The sequence below is a fragment of the Saccostrea echinata genome, unplaced genomic scaffold (genome assembly GCF_033153115.1).
Source record: "Saccostrea echinata isolate AGI-Se365-2 ecotype Australia unplaced genomic scaffold, CSIRO_AGI_Sech_v1 ptg000033l, whole genome shotgun sequence".
NCBI lineage: Eukaryota > Metazoa > Mollusca > Bivalvia > Ostreida > Ostreidae > Saccostrea > Saccostrea echinata.
In genome coordinates this window covers 28,901,174-28,912,870 of record NW_026889782.1, presented here as the reverse complement: position 1 = coordinate 28,912,870, position 11,697 = coordinate 28,901,174, and the positions used below count along the sequence as shown (strand labels likewise).

Below are 11,697 nucleotides of genomic sequence, written 5' to 3'. Positions count from 1 at the left end.
GTATTTATTTGTATGATTCGTGGGTTACAAGACCCTTTTGTGACTTCAAAGAACTTTCAATCATGTTGAGATGCATCAAATGGAAATTGTTGCAGGAAAAGATTTCAAATTCAAGATTCAATTTGATACTTTTTAATTATTATATAATAATAATTTAAGACTTGTTGTTCCTGGCCGATGAACTAACATCCTTAAAGGAAGGTTTCCACGTTGTTCCTATCGGCAGTTCACCTGAAAATAGAGAAGAATGGAGATTCACATTCTTAAGAGCAGAACAAAAACTTACCGATTCAATGAATCACTGTCAGTTTATGTAGTTTTTGTGTTGTGGCTTCTATCGAGTTTTTCTAAAGGAAGTAATCAGAACAATACACCGGTACTTTGTTCATACTTCATTAAAACAGTTGTATTTTGGGTAATTCAGACTAATAATTCGCTGACTTGTTATTCACTCAATAATTCACCTAACAATTTATTGTCTTGTTACTGGGAAGACTTTAAATTATTGATCTACTTGGTACGTATTGGAGAATTTGATCTGCATGTCCAAACCTTTTTATTCCATAAAACATAGTTATACTGAAAGTCGTCATTTCTGTACAAATTTCATTCTTCAACCTCTCTTGCTTGATTTGTATTGTAAGGGAATATCACGTTGACCCTGTGGTCAAACCATGAGACCTTAGCAATATCATATCATATACTGAACTGAATATTAGCTTAATTAAAGAAATATTTTAAACGAGGTATTGATCGAGTTAAGGAATTCACTGTTCATATGGAGGATATAGAGAGAATAATAAGGGAAGGGTTGTATCAGGCAGATCAGTTTGTGATATCGAATCTATTGCTTTTATGATACAGAAAATGAACGTTATTTTAATACGACAACGAAATGCAAAATGACCATGTCTTGGAATGTAAAGTAAAGGTTGGTAATCTCTTCTTAGCTCACATGAGTTGAACGCTAGTTGGCTTTTCTTATCACAATTTGACCGGCATACGTCTGTCTGTCCGTCTGTCTGTAAAACTTTCCCATTTTCTGGCTTCCAAATGGCCAATTTCAATCAAACCTGCTACAAATCATCTTCGGGTAAAGAGGATTTAAAGTTGTTCAATTGAAGGGTTATGCCCTCTTTCACGGGAAGATAAGTAAGATTTACATGTAATGAAAATTTAATGGCTTCTAGTAAAAATCTTCAAGAAACATTCTGCCAGAAAAAGACTCGTTTATTATGAACATGGATATAGCGAATTTACAGATATACCGAATTTTTTTTTAAATTCCCGGCAATATTTTCAACAAAACTTGTACATTTTCACAATTTAAATGAACAGATATTTACGGATATAGAAATATTTACGGATGATTTTGTATCCCGTAAAAGTGAAAAATAACGCAATATACATCTTTTATAACGAATTTTTATGATCACAAAATTTTAAGTATTAAATTGACATTATTTTTCATAAGTAAATATAAATTAAATTCATCTAAAATTTGTAGTTCTCCAAGAATAGCAGACTTCCGAGTTACTGCCGGAACAACGTTTTTCTCCGAATTTTATACACGCCTTTAAAAAATTTAAGCCCTCTAAACTTCCGGTTTCTCGCAAGGTCATACTAAGCGGTAGAATACAAACCATTGATTGCTTGAATTATGACGGATTTCTATTCTCTGAAGGTTCCGGAACTCAAACAATATCTCCAAGAGCGAGGTGTTACTTGTACGTTACTTCGGAAGATAAATCTGGTAAGACTATGTGAACTCGCAACGGAGCTGAATCTTGAAATAATACCAACCGATGATGGGGGAGATTACAATGTCATGGACAAAAAGAGGAGAACAGTGCAGGTCAATGGCAACAATATCATTATACCGTCCCCAACTGACGTGTGCTCGTGGCAGACACAGCTCAACAACATGCCAGACATACAAACAAATGATATTCTCATTTTTTATTGACTTATTGCAAGTGGGAAAACAATCGTTTACAGACATACAAAAATGACAACGGTTTTAGATTATTTTCTAGCAACCACATTGACAATGTTCAGATTTCGCCGGTTCTTGAACATGACTATATGTACATTAAGGCAACATGTGTACCAGAGACCAGACAAAATTCTATTCCATATACAACATGGTTGTTGGTGCATCAATCAGGCCAAGTGATGTCTGGAGGTTGCACATGTGTTGCGTAAGTATATGGTATATACTTCTTTATCATACTTCTTGAATGTGTCAGAATGTTATCACTTTTGACCAATTTTCAGATGTATTAGTTTCATTCTATCAGAATGAATGTTTATAAATGAATATATTCATGTGTCTGATTCCATTTCCATTTTTGACATGTTTATATATGCATTATACTTTATTTTGATTACTCATACGCCTTATTTGTATACTTCATCTCTCATTCTTCCATTAGCATTTTTTTCAGTTCCTTTTTCTTTTGTGACTGTTGACCAGCGTGCATAATATGTCTTGATAATGTGAAACAAGCATTTTTTGTTCTCTGGTTGTTGGTCACTTTTTATTCATCATGTTCATCATCATGGCTGAATACTGAAGATGTATCCAACATTACACCCTTTCTACAACAGCTGACTGGTAACTTTAAACCATGTAAACAATCAAAACATATACATGTATACATTAATATTTCACATCTTCACATCATCTTATAAACAAGCAACATCAATATTCTATTGAAAAAAAAAATGTTATTCTTTTTTTCAATGTAAAATTAAATATATTGATTCAAACCTGTAATTTCTTACATATAAATAAGCACATGGCAATTTCAAATGTGACATGAAAATTTTCACATATTTTATAGAGACAATGGAACCTGTAAACATTGTGTTGCCCTTCTGTTTGCGGTAAATGACTTCTGTTCTCGACACAAGGATAGAGGTACTGAGGTGGGAACAGATGTTGAGTGTGTCTGGGATAAGCCCAGAAATGAGTCAATTCCTATGGAGGTAGATGAAATTGATATCAGAACTGATACAAGTGTACCTAAAAAGATCACCCCCATTCATACAGTCTATAAATCAACTGTGAACAATATTACATGTACTACTAATGACGTTAAGATCAAGCTTAAAAATATTTGCAAAGGTTCGAAAGCATTGCTTTTACAAACACTATATGAAGAGGGTGATGATTTAGAGGATGAAAGTGATAGTTCTAAAATTCCAACAGTTCTTGATGTAGTAAACTCTAATGTTGGAGAAAATATTTTTGTAGCCTTACAACATGCTTTTGATAAAGACACTATAAACAAAATTGAAGAGATCACCAGAGATCAGAGTGAAAACCCAGAATGGTTTAATCATCGCAAAGGCAGAATTACAGCATCAAATTTTTCTTCTATTTTAAGCTTTAAATTTACTGAGAATGATGAAAATTATATATCGAAAAGAGTTATGGGAAAGTCAAGTTACATAAATACTCCATCTGTAAATTTTGGGAGAGAAAATGAAAATGTGGCACGTCAGTTGTACTTTTTGGACTATAAGAAATGTCATGAAAAGGCCAAACTTGAGCTTAGTGGTTTACAGGTAGATGAATTACACCCATATTTAGGAGCCTCTACTGATGGTTTGATAAGCTGTAAATGTTGTGGTGAGGGACTGATTGAGATTAAATGTTCATACATGTATCAAAATAAAACACCACAAGAAGCATGTCTTGATCACCATTACCATGTATATTTAGATGAAAACAACTTAGTTAAACTAAAAGATAGTTCATCATGGTATATTCAGATCCAAGGTCAAATGGGTGTTTGTAAAAAACAACGGTGTGACTTCATTTTGTATACAAAAAAAGGTACTGCTGTTGACAGAATATATTTTTACTCTGAACTGTATGAAAAAATTGTCAAGACATCAAAAAGATTCTATGAAAAGTACATTGTAAAGGCACTAATGAACAAAAAATAAATGATGACAAAAAACCAGTTTGATTATTTTTTCACAAGTGGTGTCTGTAAATTACAAAGAAAAGCACACACTTTCAGGATCTGATTTGACAATGGCTTCAATGACAAAGGCATGGTATCACTTAAGATATTAAAATTTTTCAATCTTTCTATAGCACGTTCAACATGAATTCTAAGACGAGCTATACATCTAGTCTTAATAATATCATTCTACAGCAATCTTTTTCCTTTACCCCAGTTACATTTCTTGGTAAAAGGTGGAATTACAAGCTTTGCATGTCTTTCTAACAATAAATCTCTAATCAAAAATCCTCTGTCAGCCATAATTTCATGACCTGGTCTTACATAATCGAGAAAACCACAGTTCTTAGTAATATATCTGTCAGATGTATTACCTCCCCATAAATCTGATATAAAAATGATAGCACCAGATGGCATAATACCTATCAGAGCTTTGTATGTATTATGATGCTTATAAGTACTATAAGTTCTGGACTGTGCAGATGGAGATCTGGGCTTTTGTATAAAAAATTCAGTACAATCAATAATACAAACTGTATTGGGAAATGTAAGTTTAAAGGACTTAGGTAAAAACTTCTTGATAACAGGTGTAGATGGCCAAACTAATAAAGGTGTTAAAATATGATACATAAAATTTACCCATGTTGTGAAAATCTGAGACACACGTGTATTTGAAACTCCAAAAATATCAGCCAAAAAAAAAAGTAAAAATAGCAAGCCGTAAACGAATAAGAGTCATAATAAATTCTTCATATTTTGACAGTTTCCTTGTTGGTCCAGTTTTCCTCCTATCCGCATTCTGCTGGTATGGGGTTTCCTCAGCACTGCTTTGTCCACTCCAATATTTAATGTTGGGAGATGCTTCATCTAACACTTCTACAATACATTAAAAAATACATTTGATCATCCACAATTGTATGAGCATATTAATTATTATGAACATGCATTCAAATTTTTTATGAGGAGCAAAGCAATTAAGGTAAGTATTCTTATTACATGTACCATACAAGTACCCTTTACTGTCCATTATTTTCAAAACTCTTATTATTCACACTGGTTGGTATAAAAATATCTTTTTACACTGTGATCTCTGGACAAATTGTATTTCATTCAGTATTATTAAAATACATGAATTTTCATGCAAATACATAACAGGCTAAACAATTTACCATACAATCCATGTAGCATTGACTTTGATGGAATACCAGTGTATTGCTTTACACTCCTATCAGTTGCTGTGACCTTTTCAATGAAGAGGTTTCTCATGAGAGCATCAGGATTTTCAAACTTCTTCTTTAGAGCCATGAGTTCCACCATTTCCTCCATCCCAAAATCTGTCTGTATTCCACAGTCAACTGTATCTGGACCATGGCTGTCACCTACAGCTGCAGATGCATACTCATGGTCAGGGTGGCATGGTTGCACAACTGAAAGAATGAGATGATAAAAGTAATATCTTAAAAATGTGTCCCTGTGTATTATATAAATTAACTAATATTAAAAATATAAATATATGAAGAGAAATGTTTTAACTAATCATCAAGTAAAAATCTGCCTTAATGTCTTCACAATGACACTTCGCCAGTAAATATTTATTGATACTATTATAGTACATTATAATATTTTTAAAATTTAAAACCTGTATTCAGTGTTTCACACACAGAAGCCACTGTCTCCTCAGACACAACAGGGGGTGTTTGAAAATCCACACATTCCATTTCCATATAACACTGACTATGGCTCTATACAGGAAATTTAATATTATATTTAGTTTCATGTATTTAAGCTATACACTGAAAAAATACATTAGTACTGTGTACTATCATCATTAAATAAACATGTAAGAAACATTCATGACAAAAGAAATAGTACTTAAAACATTTCTGTGCCTGAAATTTACAGTCAATTTTCATACATGGGTAAAATCTGAAAATTCAAATACATGTATTCACTGGAAAAGCAATTAAAAAATACAATTGGCACTATGAATTATAGTGTCAGTTCGAAAAGCAGAAACAAACATTTTTTTCCACAGGCCTTATAGATATATATTTATATACACATCTTACACTTACATCATTGTAGGACTGAACATTAGCTGCCTCTTCATTTGACTCCATCAATTGTGAATTTTCAAGGAACTGGATGAACCAAAAATGTATGTTATTTTCATACCAACATAATGAAGGTCTATATATCTACAAAGGACATTCTGCTAGTCAGTTAGCTGAGTTAAAATACTCTTTACATGTATCAAAAAGAGCAGTGTTTATTAGGCTTAGGATAGCTAAATTGAAACAGTATACTGTAGTAGAATAGGGGATTTTTAATACTATCCTATCAGAGATGACAATGTAGTTAAACAAGGGATTTTACGAAAGTGTCGCCTACCTTTAATGTAAGGTGACAACGAAACACCAAGGTCTACATAAAGAGTAAACACGCTAACACAAGGTTATTCTCTTTAGAGAAGTGGACAGGCTGTCGCCTACATCCATGGATGTAGGCGAAAGCCTGTCCACTTCTCTAAAGAGAATAACACAAGGTATATACAACACAAAGAACAGGAAAACGTGGTGAATATATAGGTTGACAGGTAGGGCTCAACTAGCTGATGTTGAAAGCGTGCAGGCACAAATGGGTGGCTACGAGTTCAGGGTGCAAGGTCATAGTGAATAAATTAACAAATGCATTTAAACTACAATACTCTTATTCAAGGGCTTGAAACAAACTAGCCTATCATTACAAAGATAAATGTAAGGGGGGGGGCATTTTGATTGTATTGTATTAATTAATTATACATACCTCGTTAGGTTTCTCTGCCGCTGAACGTTTGGTGATGGATGTTGAGCTTCTGTCTTGTAGAGGCTCCTTGAAATTATTGTAAGCAAATAACGTGGGGTAAGGGTTTTCAGGTGTTGGACTGCCATCAACAAAATGTCTGGAACATACCCAAACATTGAAAAAAATAATATTCTTTGTACTGAGACACGAATATTTTGCAAAAAGTGCAAAATAATATAGACTTAAAGAATTATTCCACTTTACCCTGTGGTGCATAGGTGGGTCGTAATCTTTCCGCCGCAGCAAACTCAGCCACGCTCGCCTACATTTTGGGTCCTTTTTCTGCGTTGGGAAAGGGAAAAACTTGACTTCTGCCATATACCCATATCTTCCCATTTTCCTTGTGTCAGCGTGACAGCCCTCGGCAGCACAGTAATACCGCGTTTTGCTACTCGCCATATCGTCTGCACCGGAAGTATCGAGGGCTTAAAAAAGTTTCGAATCACGTGACCGCAGTGTGTAAAATCAAGAATAAAACGGTATTCCGGCAGTAACTCGGAAGTCTGCTATTTTTATATGTAATACTTCCCTGAACATAGTCGGCAGGATACATGTACATGAAGGAAAACGTGTATTGCGAATTTGTTATTTGTCTTTTTGTAATTCAACGAGTTTGTCATACGGAGATAACAAATTACGGATATGGCGAAGTAAATTCAACGGTCCCTGAGACTTCGTTATACCGATTTTTACTGTAAAGGAAAAATATTCAAAGTTTCCTTCTGAAGAACAGAAAATCGATTATTATTAGTCTTGTTTATATGGAATCAACCTAAGGTGGTGAAGATTCAAGTTTGTTCATATCATGCCTCCCAAAGGTAGGGTTGGGCCATTATAGGTGATTAAATTTTACACAGTAATATAACGGAAAAAATCTTTGAAACATTTTCTGAAAAATATCATAAACTTTATCATAAACTTTAAGGTTTGTTGGTAACAAGAGCTGATTGATTGATTATTTGTTGTTTTACGTCCCATTCGAAAATTTTTCACTCATATAGAGAAGTCACCATATACCGGTGACTGGATTTAAATTTGGACTTTACTCGGCATTCGGGGCCATCGAGCAGTGAGGGGCAACGCCTGTCGTGACATGAGGTTTCAATTTTTAAATGACACGTGATTGACCTCTTATGCCTGACACCTGGCAAAGGAACACTCACTACCTATGTTGTCTAAGGTTTGACGTGGCGCGGCGAAAGAGAATCGAACCCTGGCCTCCCGACCACGAAGAGAACGCCCTACAACTTTTGATAGACTGATTGTATATTGTTCAAAGTCCCATTCGAGAATTGTTCACTCATATAGAGACGTCACCGTATGCCGGTGAAGGACTTCAAATTTAGACCTATACTCGACACTCAGGGCCATTGAGCAGTGAGGGTTCTTTATCGTGCCAACGCCTACCGTGACAAGAAACCTCGGTTTTCAAGGTCTCATCAGAAAGAACCCGTGACTTTCACTTCTAGTGCCGGGCGCTTGGCGAAGGAACAATCCCTTCCTATGTTTACGTCTTAGGTTTGACACGGCGCGGCGAACGAGAATCGAACCCGGGCCTCCCGATCACGAAGCGAGCGCCCTACCACTAGGCTACCGTGACCGGTTTACAAGTGTTATGTCTGTTCTCTGTTCGTAAGCATCAACGTTATTTCTAAGAAGAATATTTGAAATCACATTTCAAATCATATAAGAAGTACATTTATGTACATATAATAGGATGCAGTGATTTTGTGTTTGTTTGTTAAACGTCCCTTCGATGATATTTCACTCATACTGAGACGCCACCACTTGCCGCATGAGGCCTGCAAGTTAAGACCTGTAGTCGGCACTTACGGCCTTTCAGCAACAAGGGAAATACTGCGACACATGACCTCGGTTTATACGGTCTCATACGAAGCACTCGTCCCCATGTCCCGCAGTGGGATTCGAGTCTAAGTAGTTTTTTTAGGTTCCTAGGGATAGACTTAAATATTAACACTCCAGCCAAGGTTCTGCGTTTTTGGTTTACCCCTACCACCCCAAAAAATGAAAAAAAGAGAAAATGTTCATTAACATATTCATTCAAGTTAAGTGATAATTTGTCTTGATCATGATAGACTCATTGAAATTTAAGAATGAAATACCATAACCCTATACTTAGTTTGACAACATTTTCCTGTATATTTATCGAGTCTGTTGTAAAAAGTAAGGACAAGATTGATACGATATATTCCCAGTAAGTGAAATCACTTCTTACATCCTAGAAAAACAGAATATTTTAATTTCTCAGCAGTAAGATTATGGTATACTTATTGTAAACTAAACGGGAAAACTTTGAATTTAAGAACTAAATACCAACCTAATGCCTTTTTATCGTCATGAGAGTCTCATTTATCTCATTTCAATTTCTAAAGTTCCTGTCTGCTGAAGACCACGGACCGTTGAGGAAGGCCTGGTGACAGTCGTTAAACCACCAGCCTCCTCCGTAATGAGCAGCACAGTTACCATAACTCCACCTGTCATTATCTCTGTCTGGTGTACTAAATGACATCCCAGACAGGTTAAAGGCAGACCTCACTGTCTTTAACATGCTGTCACCTGTATAGAGTGATGGAAACTTAATTTAGATAATAATAAATATTAATCTTGTGACGGAAAATATTAGATGAGAAATAAAATTTAAAATGTAAACAAGGATTTCCAAATTCTGTAACGAAAATCTTCAGTGATGATAAATAAATATGACCATGTATTACCTGTATTTAATTTCTTATGACTGCATTTAGTACCCTTTTAAAAATTAATGAAAAATAATCAGGTAAAGACAATTCATATGCTCATAGAACTTTCTATCATATTTGATGTTGCCAAAAAAAGTTCGTTTGTTGTTTAACAATCGGCAATCCTCGGTTGACACTGCTTATGCTCCATATCGTGCCAGCACTTAGTGCCACACTGGGCGGGTCTCAACTATTACAAAATGTTCCTATGATAGATAGTTTATACATGTGCTACGTAATGTTACCGATACAGATACACTACTTTACCTTTCCCCTATGTTTCTATGACAGATAGACTACAGTACAATTACCTTATATTCCTTTGAAAAATCAGTTGCATAACTATAACCTAATGTTCCATCGAAGGGTCCCGCTAGATACAGTCTATACATTGTTTTCTCGTCCGAGATTGAGAACAGGTCGTATCGTCCATATAGCGTTGTACCAGTGGTCAATGTGACGGAAATGTACAATGATTGGTTTTCTCCCCTTGTTAGGAAGTGGATAACTTCATTACCTTAATTAATAATTATGATAATATACTTTATTAACTTTACAACAAAATGGACAGAAGTTATGTAATGAAAATTCACAATGTAGAATTTATTGACGTTTTCCTTATATCGTGGATCTTAGGCCATAAAAAAAGAATTCATAGTTTCTCAGGCCAAAAATTTCAAAATTTAATGCGGCGGGCAGGTTCTTTTTTTTTTTTTGAAGCAGGTGTTATACCTTTTTTCATGTCAATTGTTCAACAAAATGATGATATAAACTGTATTTTACTTTTTTGTTCTCTTACATGAATTATAATATCTATTCCAATTTGAATAATGTTATTCCAAACAAAGTTAATTCATAAAATACTGCATTTACAAGAAATGTATTGTTTATCTAATAAAAAAAAGTCCATCTATTAGTATTTACGAAAAGGGGAATAACTCAATTTTCTTTTTCAACTTAAGAACAGAAAATTGAGTTATTTCCCTTTTCAGTATGTCAATAAATTGATCAGTGCAGCAGTTTTTGACCTGATTCGGCGGTGCCTGAGAAACTATTGACTTTTTTTTTTGGTCTTGTGACTTTTTAGACTTGTTACAAGGAGAATAATATCAGTCGAGTAAATCAGTGACTTAACACAAAATAAATTGGATATGTCAATTTTGTTGACTAAGTAACACAGAGGCCTATGGCTTACACCGCTCACCTTAGACACCTTGGAACTGCAGTTCTTCCTCATAAGATTCTAAAAGATTGTTTTTTCTCTCCTGTTTAGATGAAATATTTTATTTTATATTGTGGTCCTAACCTGGATAGAAAGGGGTCATTATATTCAAACTCTAATCCATACATCATAGAGATGGCTCCCAATTATATCTCAATCTCTGGGTCATGAAATTGAAAAAAATAAATGAGTTTAACAATTTAGGAATGTTTGCAAACTACATGTAAGGATTCTTAAGTGGAAAATGGGAAGATTTCTTTCTTAAATATTTCCATGTAAAACTTTGTTTCCAATGGACGCTGGACAACGGATGATCACAAAAGCTAATAAGAGCTTAAAGCTCAGATGAGCGTAAACGAAACACTTTATGCGTAGTGTCTCTATTTGTTAAATTCTTTCCTTTGTAAAAGGTTGAAAGTCATTTTTTATAAGAACAATGAACGGCAAGCAAGAATACGATTCTCATTTTATCGTCATCATTTACGATGTCAGTATCACATGAACTATCCTCTTTTTTACATTAGAGAGCTCTAAATTAACTTTTAAAATTTCCCAGGCAAATTAAGTGGTTATGCGCTTCATGTAAGATATAATTTGAGAAATCTTTAAACCAAAGGAAACAAGAGCACCTCTAAGCGGAGCATCCCCTCGCACAAGGAACTTCACTAGCAATGTCTCCAAACGAGAGAATAATTCTTAAGAGGGACTTAAACAAAATATCATCTTGGGGGGGGGGATCCATTTTAACAAAAATCAAGATGCATATCATCTTTGTGGGGGAGGTAGGGGCATAACATACTTACGTGATTCGGAAGTTTCTCTTATTCCTAGCAGAAACATATCACGTACGCTCTAAATTTCAGTAATTAACCTACCTGAGCATACCTCACAGATG

At 34.7% G+C, this 11,697-nt stretch overlaps 1 protein-coding gene across 1 annotated transcript; it reads right to left on the bottom strand.

Annotated features, from left to right (window-relative positions):
* Positions 1 to 3,366: 3,366 nt before the first annotated feature.
* On the bottom strand, positions 3,367 to 7,318 carry LOC133198829 (uncharacterized). The gene is made up of 5 exons (XM_061334797.1): positions 6,783 to 7,318; positions 6,053 to 6,118; positions 5,617 to 5,719; positions 5,147 to 5,404; positions 3,367 to 4,853 (listed from the first exon to the last, which is right to left on the bottom strand). The coding sequence occupies exons 1-5, from the start codon at positions 7,218 to 7,220 to the stop codon at positions 4,666 to 4,668; spliced, it is 1,053 nt and encodes a 350-aa protein (XP_061190781.1). The 5' UTR covers positions 7,221 to 7,318; the 3' UTR covers positions 3,367 to 4,665.
* Positions 7,319 to 11,697: the final 4,379 nt, after the last annotated feature.